The following is a 20426-nucleotide window of genomic DNA, read 5'->3' as shown; positions in this document are numbered from 1 at the left end:
ACTCCATCCCTGAAGCTGTTCAGGGCCAGGTTGGGCAGCTGGTGGGAGGCAAGGCTGGGTGGAGCCAGATGATCTTCAAGGTTCCCTGCAATCCAAGCCAATCCTATGACTCTTGTGGGTCCCTCCGAACACGGGATATTCTAAGATTCTGTCATTCTATTCACGGTGACCCGTGGATTTCACCCCCGCTGGGGACTCGAGGCGCATAGGTGTGGAGGTGAGGAGAGATCTTTCGAGGCAGAACCCCCGCAAAGCCGGGCCGTGGCAGCACACCTGTGACCGAGATGCTTCGCAGCAGCAGACGAGGTGGGAGCACCCTCTGCCGGCTGCTGCACGGCTGGGAGAAACGCAGTCCGACACACACCTCCTCAGGCTCATTAGGCTGCATAGCGTGTTACAGGAGAGAAAGATCACCGAATCCCGTCAAACCCTCAGATGAACCTCTCCTGTACGTGCTACAAAAGGAACTCCAGGCCGATCGGTCCCCGCAGCACGGACGAAAAAACGGCTGCGGTGAGGGCTGGCCAGCTGTAAGTCAGCCAGGACTACTTACGGCTCCTGCAGAGCGCAGTCATGCTTTCAGCTAACAAAGATCAAAACGTGCCACTGGGCAGATTTCTTAATGAAAGGGTTTGATTCTGTGCAGTTTGAAATCAGCTTGTTTCCAAATATTCCTGATAGTACTAATATTGAGAGGAGCACAGGAAGCCTGAAGGGGAAACAAAATGTACGCCTGTGGTGCAACAGTGCACCCATTTGTGCAACTTCTAGGTATAGTTGCCTTGTCTTCCTCATCTCAGAGAGCCACACAGGCAATTATTTACATGACTCTGCTGAGCCACCCTCCTGCTTCATCTGCCTCTTCCTCTGGCCCAGAGAACTCCAGATCTTTCAAACCCAAAGACATTTCCCTCTCCAGCTTCTAATCCTTCTTTAAGTGCAGTGGGATGCCTTCTGCTCTTCATGACCCAGTCTGTGGTGGCCCACACAAGGCTGTCCGAAGGATGGTGGCTGTGTCCTGACCAGGCACAGCATGTGGCCTGGGCTCCTGTACCAAAGGAAGCACAGTTTTCCTTCAAGGTGCATGGAGACAGGAGCAAGGTGCGGCTGGGCATGATGCTGGAGTTGGCACAGTCCCTCTCATCCCAGGGGATCTCCCTTCCAGACAGCTAGGGATGTGATTTGATTTATTGCATCCTGCTCTTCCTAATTACATCTTCTCAGAGTGCTGCATATAATTCCCCTGCTACTCTCACTGTCCTGTTCTTCTAAGATGATAGATCCTGAAATGGGTCATTCCCAGATACTTCTGTTCTTTTTGGTGCCCAGTCTCAGCATGATGGTAAAAGATGTTCTGGATATCAACTTGCTTTCCAGATTCTCAAAATAAACACTTTTTTGGGAACACTGTGTGAGCCTCTGCAAGCTGGGTTACTCAAGGAAGAGAGCCAGAGTGATATAGAAAAAGAAAAGCCTGCAAAGTCCCCGTCCTCTTTTTGCTCAGACCCCAATGAATCTTACTGAAGACCTCAGGTTTGGCTCTGGGTTTCACCTATGTGATCCTCCTTCCAGCCTGGTCATGGCAATAGGATACCCTGAACTGTCCCTGCATTAACTGTAGGGACAGATTTAATACTGGTAAAACAGAAGCAGACCTATGGGAGGTCATGTGTCAACTCAGCATGTGTCAACAATGCAGGGAACAGTAACAGAGAACCTGAATGTTACAGAGTTAGGCTTACAGTGATGAGGTCAAGCAGCTATTTACATGTTCCGGTGCATCAACACTATTGATACCGACATGATTTCAGGTTCAAATTGATTAATATATAAACAAATAGGCTTCTGGGCACACTGGCACCTTTCTTGCCTTTTCAGAGTTGAAATACTCAAAAAAAAAAAACAAATCAGCTTTTTCCATTGTGTATCAATCCTTCTAATAAAAGGTATTACATTTCCCCTGCTTTGTTTCCAGAGCCACTTGACTGCAGGAGCAGAATAACACAGGGCACTTTCAGTAGTGGATTGCAAGCGATACTTGCACTTTTTGGGACCCTTAGGGGATGCTTTGACAAGGACCAAATCCTGCTGAAGCCAGATTTGGCTGTTGTAAGAGGCAAAGTGCAGTCAGGTCAGTCAAAGCCTGTTTATTGCTGTGGAATAGCAGGCCTTCCTGAGGTGTCTTCTAGCTCTTTCAGGGCTGAACTCTGCATTTTCATCTCATAGTTCTACACACTGGTAATTTTTTAATTCCTGCCTTTTTAATGAGATATCACTGGGCTGGATTTGGAATTTTTACCCTACACTTCTAAACCTCATGTCCATTTCCATCATTTGCACTGTTATCAAGGTAGAAGGCAGAGCATTAGAGACTTTTTCAGTGGTTACTTTTTTTACTCCCAAACCCTCCCTGCCTTTCTGAAAGGAGAGCAGTCAGATACGTATTTCAGAACCCCATGCAAAGGTTCCATGGGATCTGCACGAGCCAAAGGGTCAGATGGGGCGACACATCACCAGTCCCTCTGGTTATAAAATGTATTTTAATGCTCTCTGAGCCCATTTTAGAAAATTTACAGAGCTTTTGTTGGTAACAACAACAACAACATTTTGAGAACATTATAAAACAATTTCAAATCCCATTTCTTTAGTGAGTACTTCATAGTTCCATTATACAGCCTTTGAGAACTGTAATTAAGTGCTTTGAAACATGTTTGGGTCTGTTTTGTGTCAGGTGTTGCCTCCAGTCTCTTTGGCTTGAGGAAAACGCTTATTTATGGGAAAGTTACTATTGCATTTAATGGAAATCAGAAACAGACCGGGAAGGCTGCTGGCTCTGAAGCACCCTGTGCTCCTTGTTATATGAACTTGGGGGAAAGCCTGCCTGCCTCCTGGGACAGCCTGATCATAAAAATATACTCTTTGTTTTGCATTTACCAGTTTGTTTTTTTCCTCCTTTCTGCAATCCTCTTACTTAATTTGCCATGAAGCAAATAACAATAGCTCACCCCAGCAGACCCTCCTTTCCAGCTGGTCAAAATGTATCTGAAGTTTAACCTGATTTCAAAATGCTGTTGCTGGACCCAAGGAATGAGAAAATCCTGTTCAAGAGCACAGAAACAGGCATTTGGACACTCATAAGAAGTACCTACCATCAGAAATATTTACCAAGTACAAAGCACATTTTGAAAACTGATGGCAACAGTATTTCCTTCTCCCCTGAAGAAGCAGACCCCTTCAGAATCATAAATCAAACCTCCAAACCCAACGCATCGTGCACAACATTACAGCATCAAAATAATAATTGAGCTTATCACCCCTACCTTTCAGTTTCTGGGGCTTCAGCCTCTATAAGACATACTTTCAGATTTTTTTCTCAGTGGATGTAACAACTTATCTTTTAAAATGCTCTTAGCTTCAGGAACTAGTGGGGCTTTAATTAGTACAAATACTGCCATCCTGGCAGTACTAGGAGGCAGCTGGCAGACACAGCTGGTGCTGGAATAAGCTGATGGTGGCTGCATTTTTTGTTTCTCCTGGGTGCTTGCAAACAGTCAAGCCACCCTGGCAGTGCTAGGGGCAAAGGTAGTGCTCTGCCTGCAGGCCATTTACTGTGACCAAGGTCTGGCTGTGCACACATCTCTGCTGGACGTGTAGACAGAGCCACCAGCTAGGGGGATCTTCACATTTTAGGAGCTTGGCAACATCCTCACCCTAGGCTAGTCCAGCTCTTCTGCCTTGCAGCTGTTCCCTAGGTGAAACAAGTTTGATGGTTCTCAGTACGTGGTTTGGCTGACCATGTCCATAGCTGTGTCCACAGTTGTGAAAGATGGAGAACGTGCAGCTCACATTCAGGAGAAAGCACGTGGCTCAAGGCATGACAGGACTTGAGGGCAGGCTGCATGGCAATGTTGCTAGTTTTGTCATGGGCACAGGGAAGAGAAGAGCATGGAGCTGTCTGCTAGTGTCCTTATGGAAGCTAACCAACCTCCTCAACAGATCCCATAGGGCATTGGGATGTGAACATGAGCTAGTGCAGATGATGCTCCTAGGGCCCAGGAAAAGGTGATGAGTAAGAGTGGTCCTGCTGCCCTGGGGCCAGTAGGAGTGGCAATGTGGCAGTAACATGTCCTCTATGGCCAGGAGGGATGAGCTGGCTGCCCTGCTAAAATTCACAGGACTGTAGAACTATAGAATGGCTTGGGTCTTGGTTTGGGATAGGTCACCATGATGAGGGAGGAACAGATGGAGGTGGGAACAGGCACTGATTCCCCTTACTCTTCTGGGGGAGACTGAGGCAGGGATGGTATTTGCTTATCTGTCTCCTAACGTGAGGCATGGTGGGCTGGTCCCAACACAGCTGGGAGCACCCAGATGTTGGCAGGAGGAGGTGAGGGCACTCGGCAGCCCTTCCCACTGCCCTGGGGGGGATGGAGGGGCAGGGCAGTGCTGATGGAGATTGAGTCTAGTGATTGATTTAAGGGATTTGCTGTCTTTTTCTTTCTCCCTCTCTCTCTTTTTCTTTCTCTCTCCTTTTTCCCCCCTTTTCCCTCCCTCTTATCCCTTTCTTGGTGCATTTGTCTTCGAGGAACCTGGGGTGTTCTTTTCATCAGTTCAATCTCTCTCTGGCACTTGAGTTCTGATTGGCTGAAGGTCTTAGGAAAAAAAAAATCTTTAATTAAGTAGATAATCTCTTCTTAGGAAGTTCTGCGGCTTCATTTCACCAACCCCCTTTAGCTCTTACTTTAGGATTGGTTAACCTTCGCAGAAGTTGGGATTCAGGGGGCATACGCTTCTTCATCACACCAGGAGCACTGGGTGGAAAATAACTCCATCCGTTCCCTAATTTTACTGTGGGGTTTTTTTTCTGTTATATTTTTTTTCTTTTTTTTTTTTTCCCCCTCAGTGTTGGTACCCAATTTTGTTGGTTGGTGGTTTTTTGTTTTTTTGTTTGTTTGTTTGTTTGTTGTTGTTTTTGTCTTTTTTTAGGATGTCATTTCTCCCTCTTTATTTGGATTTTATATTTCACATGGACCCTTATCTGGGCATCTTCCTTCTCACTCCCTTCTTCCAGCCCTGCTGTGCCTGGTGAGTATTGGGAGCACCCCAGTCTGTGTGGCAGGCAGGTGCCCTTCCTGGAGACCCTAAGGATATTCCTCCTCAGCTTCCTAAATATTCCTCTTTCCATTAGCTCAATTCTGGTCTTTTGTGGGACCGGACACTTAGCTAAGTTCCAAGAGAACCACTGGCAGAAAAGCTCAATCTAAGCAGAGATTTCCTCTTCTTCCCCCTTCTATGGGACAAATCCTAATCTGGGGTAAATTACAGCAGATGCCCCTAGAGCAGATGTAGAAGACCTACCCCTTGGGAAGGTACCCATTGGGACAGGCAGCTATTTCTGCTTTTCTGAAGGCTCGCTGTCTGTGTGAGTCTTGTCTTAATCAAATCAAATGGGGCTTCTCTCATTCTCCCAGGAGAGGACAGTCCCTGATTAAGAGCTCAGAGACAGCAGGGATAAGCTCGATGTGTGTGAGCATCACTCCACGAGAACAGCCTGAGACCCGACTCCCCGACAGGCACAGGGTCAGGATTACATGCGTCTGAAATTCGTGTATTATGGTTTGCTGGGGAGAAGCTTTTGCTACAGTTTGGTTTCCAACCAGCTGGGTCTCGGCAGAGCAATCTGTACAGATCTGCACTCTCAGTGCCCTACTTCTCATCCTCAGAGTTGCTTTATTTTATCACCAGAAATCTATTATAGGGTGAATAGAAAGAGATTATGTTTGCATCAATTCTACTGTCATCCCTTATTTAGTGTATCTAGCTGATGCTCAAATGGAGATGGATTCAAATGATTTGTTTCCGTAGATATTTTTGTTCATGTGTGATTTCTATTGAGTACCTAAACTTTATTCTGCCCTTCTGTGATGCCCTGGGGAATTTGCTCAGTGGGTCACAGACTTATCTCAAGGAAAGGCTTTTCCCATTCAATTACAAAAATTCCCTGCATCTCCCGTAACAGTTCTATGGCATTCTTACTGTGGATGGAATAACCAAAATTACAGAAACTCAAGACTAAATGGGAACTCATTTCTGTTAGGGTGGGAGTTAAATCTCCGTTCTCTCAGAGGTCTTCTCCTCCCCTGTGTATTTCAAAATATTATACAATAGCAAACTTGAGATAAATTTTCCTTCCTGAGGGAAGGGCATATCTGTTATGCAGAGAGGCTGGGCATTGCAGAAACTCATGCAGGATTTATGTCATTTTTCCCTTCTGCCTGTATATATCTCTTGCTTTCCTCAACATAAATGGACTTAAAATACATTAGAAGAGAAAATAAATCAACATTTGTTAGAAAAAGCTCTAAGGGTGTGGATTTTCAGAGCATCAAAGTGATGTTAAATGCAAAAATCCCAGACATTTTCACTGGGAATGGAATATTTAAATGCCCCGCTTGCCTTTCAGAAGGTTTTATCTCAGGGAAAAATTTGTAACTCAAGATAGTGTCCATCTCCTAGGTCAGAGTTTCCCAAGAGAAAGGAAAACTGCGAACTTCATTTGAAATTATCTTATTTCAGACCCTGTCTCTTAACTCTCACAGAGAAAAAAAAAAAAGGTTCATGGGAATCATGCAATAATCCTGTTTGCATTTTTTGCTGTTTATCATTATCTGATCCAGCTGCTTAAAATGCAACTATATATATATATATATATATATATATATATATATATATATATATATATACTATTTCCTGTGATTTCATCACAAAACAGAGGAAAGTATTTAGATCAGCAATAAAATGCTTTTTATATATTGTGCTGCTTTCCTTCTCTGGGTGGGGATTAGATTCCTTCATATCAGCATGCTTGTAGACTGCCAAAGTATCAGAGTTGTATTTAAGAACTAAAAATAAAATTAATAAATATAATGAAACAGAGAAAAATTAAGTAAAAAAATGTAAAGCCCTCCTTAACGAGTTGCCTCCCAGTTTCCTCGCTTATGGGAATAATATAACAGCCTTTATTTTAGAAATTTGCCTCTAAATGTTTTTGGGTTTGTTTTGTTTTGTTTTTAACTACATCTGTGGGTTTGTCCCTGATTTCTGATATCACTTGTTTTCTAATAACTTGAGGGTGAAATTCAGATCCAATGCGAAACTGTAGTGAAATACAGAAGTGTAAGATAATGGCAGATCTAAATACAGCTCTAGAGAGAGAAAACTGAATCAGCAGCAAGGTAGTGTGAGTGGGTGATCGGGTATCTTAAGTTCTTTAATGGGAGACTTGACATAGAAGTGAGGAGCAGGATGCTGTTATTGGGTGAAGTTGTGCATGAGTAGAAATTGTCAGAGGTTATTAGCATTTGATATGTGTAAAATATAATGCAACAGCTGCTTGGCAGAGTTGCTTGCTGTTGGGTTCAATAGGATGCAATAGAGAGCCCCTGCTATAGCTATGCATTAGCTTTGATATAGTTTCCTAGTACCTGACTCAATGAAGCCTGCTTTGCCCTGTGTCTGCTTTTCCCAGATGAGCAGAGCAGTGGAAGGGATCACACCATGCCCAGGGCACTGCATGGACCCAGGGCAGCTGCGGCACTCAGAACTGCTCTCCCTGCCCGCCGAGTCTGCTTCTGCTCCTCTGTTGCTCATGTCATGCTGTCCTGCAGTCTGAAAGTGCAGGGAAAGAGCATCAGGTAGCTAGAAGCTGTAAGCTGTGCAGAAGAAGAGAATCATTTCAGGAGTTTCCTGTTGGGTGTGTGATTTCAGCAAGTCGTAAATCTGTGCGGTGACAGTGAAGCCGTGGGAAGTGGGCAGGGTGCAGACGCAGCCAGCTACTGAGCCTTGGATTACATTGTGCTTCATTTGGCGATATAGATAATTACTGAGAAAAAAAATTACATTGCAGAGACAAAGATGAAGAGAGATTCTTTTTCACAGTGATTTTCTTTGCAGAGATTGTTCTAGGGCCATTTCCAGCATTGTGCTACTTCTGTGGAACAAATGACTTAATTGCTCTCTGTCCCACTAGATATTCAGCAAAGAGACACATTTTTCTTAGCTAAACCATAGGCACAGGGACAAAATTCACAGTCTGTCTCCATTACCACATTTTGTTCCATTTCAATATAAATAAGAAAACTTCCAGATGCTTTCCAGATATACACTGGCCCATTTTGCAATAGGTATTCAAACTGCCCCATCGTCCCTTCTCTTGAATCCACTTGTAGCTGCAAGAGTTAAATGGAGGGGCTAAGCTTACCGGTCTGAATGAACTCTTTGCTTCTCTAAGCCCTGCAAGCCACCCAGCAGCATGCCTGCCGGCTGATCGGAGGGCTCCGGGAAAGCGCCTTCTGTCTCTCTGACTTAATAAAAACATTGAGAATATCCTGCTGGGAAATTGCTACTGTACCATTTGCTCAGCTGCAGATCAGGAATTGGTGTATCCTGAACTTGGCCTTTTTGTGAAGCTGAAGGTTTATCCTGGGAGGAACAGATACAGCGCCTGCTAGCAGACTGGTTTTCGGTTAACCCTGAATTGTGCATTACCATCCTCTCCTAAAGCGACTACTGCAGCTTCTCAAATGTTCCCAGTCCAAAATGAAGCCAACTTAAAATAAATACTTCTTGCACATGATGAATTTACCTTTTCCTATTAACGAAGTGAGAATCAGTGCAGATTGGATGTATTTGTTGTTTTGGTGAGAAAAGCTACATAAGACGACTTATAATTCTCTAGATCTTCCCAACACAAGGCCATTTCAGTAGAATTTTCTCACAGCTGCTACCAGGACCTTAGATTCACACTGACATCACTGTGAGCACTTAAGTTAGCATGGTCTCCACGGCAAAGCTCTTAAGAACAAGGCAAAGGGCAGGAGGGAAACCAGACGGAAAATAACTTGTTCGTGCTGCTACCCAGTCGTGCTAGGATGGGGACCCGCAGAGCTCACACAGTCTGAAAAGCCCCGGCTCATGCCCCTGTGTGATTTGGGTTACTGTTGCTCCAATCACTCAGCTGCAGATGCCATCTCACCAGTTCCCAGGAAATATTTAATTAGTTATACAATGCAGAAGTGGCTCCCAGAGGAAAATTTCTCTGCAAAACAGCCACCAGCTCCATGTGAAAGCACCCAGTGGGGCTGAAGGACAGCTGGGCCCAAAACAAAGGGGAAGGGTGTGCTGCTCTCACACTGTGCCCTGGACATGGCTTCCTCCCTCCCACTGAGGCCCAGGGGAGCCTTTCCCCCCATAAACTGTATTAGTAGATACTTGGTGGACTTGCCAAAGAACAACTTTGCAAGCCAGTTCTCTGAACTCCTGCTCAGTTATGAGCAATAGCAAAGGTCAGGTTCCTTTTGGTTTTGAACAAGCTGGAATAGCCAGCCCTCCTTTTTGTGGTGTACCTCTGAGATCCCCGTTAGGGCTATTCTAACTGAGGGGACTGTGGCACAGCTCTGCTGTGATCCCTGGCATGGGACAGTAATGCCTGCTGTGGTCTGCAGTGCTGGGATGCTGGAGCCAGCCCTGGTGTGCCCCAGCACCAAGGCTGGGCCAGGGTTGGCTGAGAAGCAAGGGCATCCCCTGCTGGGATATGACCAGCAAAGTGAGCAGAACATCACGTTAAACAGAAGCTGCAGAGCCTCATTTCTGTCAGTAAATGCCCTAACTTCTGCCCTATTGCTCATTGCAAGGTCTCAGTCAGCCTATGTACTCTCAGTGTCCTCCCTGGGGATACAGCACTCAGCCACCTCCCCAGAGTTGCCAGGTGCCCATGGGACAGGCACTCCCCAGGGTCACCAGAAACAGTCATGATGGTTATTTTGCAAATCTGGAGATTTGAAATGAGCTGACTGTAGGATAAACCTCCCTTCTCTTGCTTCATTTTTGGCTAGGGACTATGGCGATTTGCGCTCTGTCCTTTCTGCCAAGCACAGCTAACCTGAATTCATCCTCTAGATCCTGAGTGGTAATCACAGCACCACTTGCAGTCCTGAAACTGATGATCACTTGCACTGAAATAAGCCTTTTTGTCTACAAAAAGAAACTCAGATGATCTCAGTGATCCTAATTTGCAGCTCAATCTTGCATATGGTTGCGATGTTGCAGGGGAAAGAGCTCAAGTCTATAGCAATGGGAAAGGCTCATGGGGATTTTTTCCAGTTGAGAAATACTCACTGGATGCTGGCCTGTGACCAGGCGTGGCTGGACAAGCCCATGGCCGGGCAGCAAAGATAGAGAAGCTACCAGCAGCAGGCTCTCAGGCTGTAGGTACCACAGAACACAGCACAGACTGAACACCATTCAGCACAGATTTCAGAATACTCTTTGAAACCCATCTTTCAAAAACAGCCTGTTCTGATGTGCAATTGGCCTGGTACCTCCCAAGCAGAATGCACAGGACAGCCCTAGTTTCCAGGTGAGGACAACTGACTGTCAGGCCACTGCCCATCCCAGCTGGCAGCCACTGCCCAAACGAAGGCAGAAGCTGAGCTCAATCATCCACAGATGGCAGATCTCAGTAGGCATGGCAGGGCCTTCTGGTCATCGAGCTCCCAGGTGGGGAGCAATGAGATTTGCTTTTTCCTCCCCTCCCATTGCCAAGTGTGAGGAATGAGTTAAAGATGTTGTCATGCCACAGCAAGCAAAAATCTCATGATTCAAAAATAAATGAGAGTTCCTTTCGTTTGCTTTCAAGTATATTTAGAAAGATGGCCCACATTTTGAAGTTTTTCCTCTTCTGTACAAGAAATAGAAGTTGCTGATCTACAGAACAGGGGAAATCATGAAACTTGCTGAGCTGAAGGCTCTGGGTACTAAAACAGGCCTAGCACGTTCTCAGTAGAAAAATTTTCTTTTAATAATAAGGATATTAAGTATTTTGCAAGAATGCAAACAGGCACCTTGGGAAACATTTCATCTAACTTTTTCATATTTCACTTGGAAAACATCAGAAAATTTCACTTTGGCACAGCAAGAAGAGAGTGTGGTCAGCCAAATCTGGCATTACAGGAAAACAAGGAACCACAAGGCAGGGGGATGTCACTGAAACATGCACCATGATCAAGCTGTGGTGTGACATCCTCCTCTCTAAGGGACATGGCCCATCTCTTGGGGCTAGGGGCAACACTACCCTGAGTTAGCTGAGCGGCAGATGGGTTTAGTGAAAAGCAAATCTGGGGGAGCAGAGAAGATGGGGGAATTGGTGTAACTAGCAGCTATGAGAAGAGCAAAAGGAAGGAGCAGTGAGTGAGGGAAATGGGAGGGAAGAAGGGGTGCTAGGAACAGCTGTGTAAAAAATGGAGAGCACAGCCATGGGGAACAGGGGGCCAAGGAGGCAGGGCAGGCAGACAGGACCCCAGTAGGTATGGGCAGGGGAAGGCGCTGAGGGAGCAGAGGTGCCTGCAGCCAGGAGTCAGGCAGGGTGACAGGAGAGCCCTGGGATGCCAGGCATTCCCCAGGCCCCTCCATCATCACCCCCTCCCTGCTGACACTGTCTCTGTCTTCCAGGTCAGTGAATAATTTCCTGATGACGGGCCCCAAGGTAAGAGAAATCTCTTTGATCTCTGTCCCTGATCCCACTAAACCCAAGGGGGGAAGGGGGGCTCCTCCTTCTCACTCCTCTCCAACCAGCTTTGGCCAGAACTGCCCTCAACACCACGCACGCAGCAACAAGGCAGGGCAGGGCCAGGGATGTCCTCCTGAGAGCTCTGCAGGCTGCAGCAGCCCTCAGCAAAGGGGCCTGGGACCCTTCTAAGCTGATTGGGTCAGATTGTGGAAATGTGTTTATTGACCCCAACTGCCAATCTCACCTGTCATCCATTGCTTCCTGCTGACCAGCTCAGCATTAGGACCTACGTTCATCCAGCTGGAGGAGCATTTGCTGCAGGCCCTGCAGAACACACTTCCCCAAGGAGCACAGCTAGAACTGCCAGGACTTCATTCAGTGGTTTTGATTCCTCTCCTCCTTGCACCCCTTTTTCAGAGCCTTTATTTCTTAAGTAAGACCAGCTGCAAAATTCACCTCATATTTTTGTTTGTCTTGAAAAAGCACCTTCAAAAAACAAATCCTCTTACACTGAAGAGACAAGGAGGTCCCTAATTGCACAGGGCTGGCTACACATAGCTCCTCACATGGCTAGCATCCCACAGCTCCATTTTGCCTTCTCCCTCCGGGAGGCTCAGCCTCTGAGGCAGCACTGCAGAGAACACACTTCTTGCTGCTGTTGGCAACCAGTAGACCTCACAGAGCTAAGCTCAGGCAGCCCCCTCAGCTGTGCACATCTTGTCTCTATAGATGGTACTCGAGTTCTTTTGCAGCTGACTGCCAGCCTCGTGGCAAGACTGGGGCCATGCTTCTCAGCACAGCTGGACCCTCAGTACCAGGCTGATGCTGTCCCCATCTTGATTCACTGCTTTACTTTCTCCTAGGCCTATCTCATCTACTCCAGCAGTGTGGCTGCTGGGGCACAGAGTGGCATTGAGGAGTGCAAGTTCCAGTTTGCCTGGGATCGCTGGAACTGCCCTGAGCGGGCATTGCAACTCTCCAGCCATGGCGGGCTGCGCAGCGGTAAGGAAAGCACTGGATACCACTACCGGGACCCACTTGCTGCAGGTTAGAGCCCAGCAGCTCTTCCTCTCTTCCCAAGTGCCTCCTTTCCACCTGGGCTGTTCCTCTTCTGGGGCAGGCTGGGCTGTGGTTTGGCAGAAGGCAAGGCTCGAGGAGGATGTGGGGAAGACATCTGACCCTTGGAGAGAGCTTCTTCCTCTCTGGGATGTATCAGTGAGATATGGGGATATTTGGGCATCTGTGCTGTATAACCACCGGTGAGCATGATACCTGGGTGCAAAACTCTTCCTCACCCTCAGAAATGGCACTGGTTAGTCTGGATCAAATCTGGTTCAAGCGAAAACTAAGCTCATCTGACCCGTAGGACCTTTTTTCCATCCAACACAACCCTGCTCATTGCAAACATCATCTGACTCAGTCTCATGCATGGTAGGAGCCGTTCTTAACACCAGTCTTGCCATGAAATCTTTAACATGTTTGCCCTCCTTGTGTTTCTGCTTGACAGCAAACCGAGAAACTGCCTTTGTCCATGCCATCAGCTCTGCAGGTGTCATGTACACACTGACCCGGAACTGCAGCCTGGGGGATTTTGACAACTGTGGCTGTGATGACTCCCGCAATGGGCAGCTTGGTAAGGAGAGACAAGCGGTTGTCCCACTATCAAACCCTGGGCTGCTGAAGGAAGCTCTCCTCCATTATTCCATCAGCATTACTGTTGGGAAAAGCAGGATGGTATCTATAGACCCTTTGAGTACTCATCAGTGTGTTGGGCGAGAACTGCTGTGGCAGTGCCTAGCATTCATCTCACCCCATCCCTGCAGCCACTGGACAGCCTTGGTGGGGAATTCCAGGGCTTCACCACTTTGGCTCTCCCCTCAGATCTCATGCAATAGTGAAGTTTGGGTGTTTTGGAAGGAAAAATTCAAATTTCAAGTGATCAAAACCTTTTAAAAGCCTCTCCTTGCTCAGCCGTACTTGGCAGGCTGTAGGTGTCAATTTGTCACAAATTCCACTGGAGCGCCCAGTATTGTGTAATTTGCTTATTGGCTAACAGTTTTTACAACAGCCACTGCTTTGTAGGTGTCTGAGGCCTGGGACAGACCATCTCTCAGACCAAGCCTTCAGGGCAATGACACACCAAATTTTATTTGAGCTAGTCATGCCACAATTTCTTTCCTCAAAACATATTTGTTTTTCATGAAAATTTTCTAGTGTGAACTTAAAGCCTTGACAGGCAAAGGAAACTCGTGTATGTCCAAAACATCATGGTTCAATTCCAAATATCACTGCGCTGACTCTAAGCTGCTGTAGCTGCATTGGATACATGTTTCTATTCTCCCTTTGATGTCCACTGCAATCACCCACCTTCCCATCAGGTGCACTGCTGCCTTTCCCTGCAAGAAAGCACCAAGGCAATGGCATGGCCTTGCAGGGACAAAAGGTACAAGACCAATTAAACCGCAATGCCCATGATGCACCACCAAGGCACACAAGGGTCAGAATATTTCAGATTTCAATTCTTTCCAGAGCATTCGGTATTTTTCTCTAGGAAAAAAAAAGAAGAAACTGCATGATGTGTTTCCAGGCAGCTGTGCTAAATTATCAAGCCCACACTAGGCTAGAAAAAGTACTTTCCACAATTTCCTGTATAGTTTCCCAATCTGCGCTGACTCCCTTGTTCCTTTATGATAACTGGAATATCATAGCCTTCTGAGATGCCCAACATCAGCCTGGGATTTTGTGTACATCAAAAAGAGGGTGTCCTTCACATAGGTGTACCAGGGCTGGGCAGTTTTTCTGGTGGAGGGGACTCTGTTCTTACTAACCAGGATGTGCACACAGGGCATCCCTTCCAGCTCTAAGGATTCTTCTCTGATTCTATGCACACAAGTTGGTTAATCCATCTCAGGAATCTGTTATGAACAGGCAAGTTATCCCTGCAACTCAGACTGATCCAGTTAAAGTCATGGTTGGAGGGAAGGTGATTAAAGATCCAGAGTTTCATCTCTGTAGGAGTGCTATCAAATGAATTCTGAATCCTGCTAGGATTCAGGCACCACTAGGCAAAGGGCTGGCTTCATCCCCCAGCCTTCATTCCTTCCATCACTGCTGGCAATCACCCTTTCCTTCCCTGGGGGGCACAGCACAAAGAGGAGCTGGTTCCCTGGCAGCACACCTCTTACCTCCTTTCCTAGGTGGGCAAGGCTGGCTGTGGGGAGGCTGCAGCGATAATGTGGGCTTTGGGGAAGCCATCTCCAAGCAGTTTGTGGATGCCCTGGAAACTGGACAAGATGCCAGAGCTGCTATGAACCTGCACAACAATGAGGCAGGAAGAAAGGTAAGCCCCCTTCCTCCTTCCAGACCTGGAGGCATGTATCTGATGTGTTCTGGCCATTCACTATGGAGTCTCACTATATGTCCTGGCTAAGAGCATGTGCAGAATAGAAGCAATTATTTTTGCTGAGGAGAGGGGGAGCAAGGTAGCAATACCGATAGCATTTGTCCTAATGTAGCAAACCTTCTATGCTTACCCTGCTAACTCCTTCCTGCTGCCCTCTTTCAAGAAGTAGAATACCTTGGAGAAACCAATGTAGACCTTCAACCAACCCTCCCCGGGCAGGTCTATTGTACAAGAAGGGGCCACAGCAGACCCCTCCACAATTATGAGCCAGACTTATCCATAAGCTGCACCACAGAAATGACACTAGTGACCCCTCTGGGCTTCTTCCTACATCCCCTCTCTTTCCTCATCTCCCAGGCTGTCAAAGGGACCATGAAGCGGACTTGTAAATGCCACGGTGTGTCAGGAAGTTGTACCACACAGACCTGCTGGCTGCAGCTGCCCGAGTTCCGCGAGGTTGGCACTTACCTCAAGGAGAGGTACCACAAGGCCTTGAAGGTGGATTTGCTGCAGGGGGTGGGGAACAGCGCTGCCAGCCGGGGAGCCATTGCTGAGACCTTCAGCTCGATCTCCAAGAAGGAGCTGGTCCATTTAGAAGATTCTCCTGACTACTGCCTGGAGAACAAGACGCTGGGGCTGCTGGGCACGGAGGGCCGGGAGTGTCTGAAGAGAGGCAAGGCACTCAGCAAGTGGGAAAAGCGGAGCTGCCGGCGGCTGTGTGGGGACTGCGGGCTGGCGGTGGAGGAGAGACGGGCTGAGATGGTGTCCAGCTGCAACTGCAAGTTCCACTGGTGCTGTGCTGTGCGCTGTGAGCAGTGCCGCAAACGGGTCACCAAGTACTTCTGTGTCCGCAAAGAGAAGCGGGAGCGGAGCGGGGGTGGCGGGGCCAGCCGCAAGCTCAAAAGGAAGCTCTAACTGCCCCTTGCTCCCCCATGGTCCTGTCTGCCCCTCCTCTCTTCTTCTTCCCTTCCTACTTCCCTTGGCACCATTTCCTTCTGGGTTAGTTTTATCTCATTTCCAAGCAAGGCCCCTTCATCCAACATCACCTCACTGTGTAGCTCGGACAAGGCAGAAGAGCTTCTGCAATCCCTCAGCCATGCAGTGCATTTCCTGGTAATGCAGTGGCTGAGGACTTCTGGGAAGGCACTTAAGTGTTAACATAACCAGGTGAGATTTGGTCCCTTCAGCCCAGGGTCACTCTATCTATCCAGTGACTATAGTTTTACAGCTGAAAAACCAGCTGCCCTCTGTAGCTTCTGCTCTTTTCAGCTTGCCTGCTCCCCAGACTAGTACAGTTTACACTGCTTCAGTCCTTTCAGCAAGTAAGATCAACACTTGGGAAAGCAACTCAGATGGCATCCCCAGAGCACTCAGGGTGGTAGTCCCTAAAAAGACTTCTCATGCCATAAAAAAATTGAATCCCTCTAAGAAAAATAGTACTGCCTTTTATTAAACCCTGCACTATGAGGAAAATGTATGCAACTGCTTCCTGCAGCAAGCCAGCTACCTGGGCATCACCTCCTGCCTTTTACAGCCTAATTCAGCTCTCCTGTGCAGCAAGATTCCAGCTCATTAAATATTTATCCTAGGAAGGGATCACGCCACTCGCTTTTTTCTATGCTTATTTTGAATCTTCTAAGCCACCAGTCCTGTCCCCTCTTCTCACCCCAGCCACCCTGACTGATGCCATACCAACACTCTCACACTTGTACAGTACACCTTCCCTCCCCATTTTCTCCCAGAGAGGAACTGGCAGCTGAGCCCATTCCCCTCCTGGTGTACTTGCTGAGCACTCACCTGTCAACTAACTAACTATATACTTCCTCCTAGTCTGAGAAAAAGTCAGTTACTATTTAATGGTGTTGTAAATAGGAAAGTGAAGCACTTTGAAGTTTAATTTATTGCACAGTTACTGTGATGTATACATAACAGTTTTTCCTCTACATCTTATTGTATATATTCTATAGGCTAAGCAAGCAGCAGGAAGACTTAGTTGATGCATCTCTTTTCCCTTGTCGTGGCTGAGGGCAGGGAGGGGGGAGGCTGTCAGCTGCAGACCCAGGGGAAGCTCACTGCACCCTCAGTGATGTCCTTGGGCTGTAAATTTATATTCTACTTTGTTGTTTGAAGTATCTTTAGACATATGAGAAGCCAGCAGAGTTAAGTTACTGGCCATTAGACCTGTCTTGTAGCTAATATTTGTAAAGGAATAGCCAATGCAATAAATCAGTAGCCAAGTGCTTGCAAAACTCCGTCGTGTTCAATTGCATGTGTGGATGCATGCAGCTACAGCTCTGGAGACTATAACTGAGCCCCTTGCTCATCTGTTCAGCACAAAAAGAGCTGATCAGTTCCCCTACCTCAGCCCCTACCACCATAAGAGAGGGCTTGCTCTCTCCTGCAACACACCTGAGCCTAGAGGAAAAGGAGGTGGGAGGGAGGCAGAGGGGCCCAGTTACCCATTTCAGACCCACAGAAGACACTCAGCAGTCTGTATGAATCTCAGTTATCAACTATCCTCTTCATCTCTGGTCTACGTTGGTGGAGATGGGCATTCAGACCCAGGGCAACCTGAGGTCTTGCCAGAGAAAGAGACTCCACAGCATGCAGGAATCCGGCAAATTTCAAGAAATCATCTCAGCCAATTCTCAGGGTTCCTGTTAACATGTGGCTCACCACCCTGTCCTCTGCTTCCCCGTGCTGGGGCTGCATCCTGGGGCAGGAGGGCGAAGAGACACAGAGAGGGCCTGCCTGACAGAGCTGGCCCGAGGACAGGTGTAAGGCACAGAACAGAGCTTCCACTCCTTGCTCTCTGTGCCCCCACTGCCACTGCGTGCCATACCCCACACAAGCATCCCGTGCAGGCCGGGGACGAGGCTGGGATGCACCCACGGGATGCAGTGATGCGGGAACGGCCCCCATCTCCACATTCCCTGAGCGAGGAGCACGCAGGGAGCACTGCGAGCAGGGCCCCACCAGCACGCATCGCTTCCTGCGGGACAAAATGGCGGCAGCGCAGCTGCAAAATGTGCTGACCTCAGCAGCAGGTCGGGGCCCGGAGAGGTCCCCCTCCCCAGCCCTGAGCAGTAAAGGCACTGCGGCCATTGTGCGGTGGGATTGGATGCTTCCATGTATTCATTTCGGTTTAATGAAGGCGCATTCCTCAGAGGAGAAATATTTACACTCAGCTTCCCAGGTGGTCACCTTCGCCCAGATGACACACAAACAGGCACCCCCCGCTCCCTTTTCCAATCCAAACCTCTTTAGAGGTCTCCAGGAGGAGGGGGGCTGCCGGGGAGAAGAACAGAAAAGGGAACAAAATGCTAATAAATCAGCCAGCCGGCCCTTTTCCCCTCCCCTCTGCGGAGTCAATGGAAAGTGTCATTTCACATGCTAATCCCCCTCCGCTCTCTTCACAACACCTTTTCCGAAAAGTGTTTGGGAAAAGTCCTTGTGGGCCGCTTACAGCTCCCTGCCGCTTCGGATTCCTTCTTGTCTAAGGCCGCGGCCCCCGTGTGGGTCTCTCCCTCCAGCAGGGCTCCATACAAAAAAAAATCCCAACAAAGACTTTGGAGTTCATCAGCCTCCCACTGAAATTCACAGCTGCTGAACAAACTAATCCCCTCTCTTGGCCTTTCTTCCTTTCAATGGGTTCTTGGCTTCAAAGACACTTTGGGAAAGGACTTTGTAGGGACTCACACTGCTCCCTCAATAGAAGTTAGTGCAAGCATTATCTTCAGAGCAAGTGGCTTTACAAACAAATACTGCCTAACAATCTCTGCCCCTGCAGCTCCCCCAAACACACACAAACCTAGCCCGCAGACATGATGTTATCTGCAACAGGATTAGAGCCCCGTTCTCCAAGCTCAGGGAACCCTTCCTCCTGCCTCCCTGTTCTTTGTCAACCCAAAGGCCTTCTCATCACTCAACAGAAAAGGTTTTTTCCACGCTGAGCCGCACAGGGATGCTGCGGCAGCATGTGCACGCATGGGGAGGAAGCATGGCTGCACACTGGTACCTGCTGCAACTGAAGCAGCGGAACCTGTGAGGCAGCAGAAAGCCCCGGGGCCACAGAGATGGAGGTCTGCCACCAGCCTCCCTGGGAACTCTGAGCAGGTCACCTCGCTGCCTGGTTTCCCTAACAAATTTCAGGGATGGAGCTCACCTGAAGCAGAACTGAGCAACAGTGGGACAGAGGGGACAAGAAAGGACTCGCAGCAAAAGAAGGATGAAGAGCTGGTCTCTGCATGAACCCATGAGTGGCAGGAGCAGTGCATGCAGGAGGAAACTGAAGTCCAAGGCATCCAAGAAACACGGAAAAAAATCTTTACTTCTCAGTGTTACAAGTAGCCTGACTTAAAGAAGCGAAAGGGCTGGGCTGCACAGGTGCTACAATGAAGTCCAGAATGGCAGTCTGCCAACTACCAGGTTTGTTAAATTACCACAAAACACCTAAGAACCCTTGTATACTCGCTAGGCAAATGGATGTCACTGGCTACCTGCTTGCTTGTTCAGCAACAGAAGGGTCGCAACATTAGTGCAGTCCTTAATCATCAGCCTGCACCTCTCTGACAGGGGAAAGCTGGGAGGCAACACTGGCTGCCAACTGCTCCCACTTCGCTGCTGCACCTCTGCAAGTCTCCCTGACACTGAAGCAGAAATAACAAAGGCTGTTTTTCCCTGAATGCATGTACTGTCACTCTAATACCCTAAAAGCCTCATAAGCTCTGCTCCCTTCCCTGCAATGGGTCTTCAAATTTTTCCCATCCAATCTTTTTCAACCTTTACTACTAGCAAGCCCTCTAACCACAAGCTGTGTAATACAGCCCTGCACGTTTCAGTTTTCTGCCTTCTGATGGCTGATCTGTACAAGCATACTAGCTAGCGACCTAGCAGCATATAGAAAGATTACAGCATTCTCTCCACTTTATCTCAGTTCTGATGTTCCATTTCAGCCTTCTTACATCCTTAAAAGATTACCTGAAATCAGCCAACAGATTTAGAAGTTATTAACTAGAAGCAAGGATTGACAGTTCAGCTGCATACATTTGATTTCTGCAAAGGTCAGATCAGCATGCTAATTTAAGCGTAACTGCTTTGGTGGCGTAACAGTGACTTCCAACAGGAGAGGATCTGATCAGGGGCTCCTTACTTACTGATGCCTTTCCAACTCCTAAAGTGAAATATAAAATCCCCAAAACCACTGTGATTCCCCAGGAGAACTCCAGACATCTCCCAGACCCTCTTGTGCCTGACACAGATGGATAGTCACTGCTGAGGACAGTCACTGTAGAACAGATCTCTGGCCCTGCAGCCCCAGGAGCAGGTAAGGCCTGAAGTCTCACCACACCAGGATGTTTGCTGCCCATACCAGCAGAGCCCATGATCTGGTTTGCCCCATACCATTGAAAACCTGCTCCCCCAACCCAAGCTGAGAACTCTGTGGGTGACCCTGAA

General features: G+C 47.8%; 1 protein-coding gene across 1 annotated transcript; it reads left to right on the top strand.

Moving 5' to 3' along the window:
• Positions 1 to 11057: 11057 nt before the first annotated feature.
• Positions 11058 to 20389, top strand: WNT8B (Wnt family member 8B). The gene is made up of 6 exons (XM_048945877.1): positions 11058 to 11071; positions 11509 to 11542; positions 12430 to 12568; positions 13074 to 13199; positions 14764 to 14906; positions 15327 to 20389. Exons 1-6 carry the CDS (start codon positions 11058 to 11060, stop codon positions 15882 to 15884), a joined length of 1014 nt encoding a protein of 337 aa, XP_048801834.1. The 3' UTR covers positions 15885 to 20389.
• Positions 20390 to 20426: the final 37 nt, after the last annotated feature.

The sequence above is a fragment of the Lagopus muta genome, chromosome 5 (genome assembly GCF_023343835.1).
Source record: "Lagopus muta isolate bLagMut1 chromosome 5, bLagMut1 primary, whole genome shotgun sequence".
NCBI lineage: Eukaryota > Metazoa > Chordata > Aves > Galliformes > Phasianidae > Lagopus > Lagopus muta.
The sequence above is the reverse complement of the archived record's forward strand: the minus strand, read 5'-3'. Positions and strand labels throughout refer to the sequence as shown.

Excerpts from the sequence above, each read along its gene's own strand:
- WNT8B (XM_048945877.1), top strand. Across the intron at positions 11,543-12,429 it reads TCCTGATGACGGGCCCCAAG|GCCTATCTCATCTACTCCAG; the intron begins GTAAGAGAAATC and ends ACTTTCTCCTAG. Across the intron at positions 12,569-13,073 it reads CCATGGCGGGCTGCGCAGCG|CAAACCGAGAAACTGCCTTT; the intron begins GTAAGGAAAGCA and ends TCTGCTTGACAG.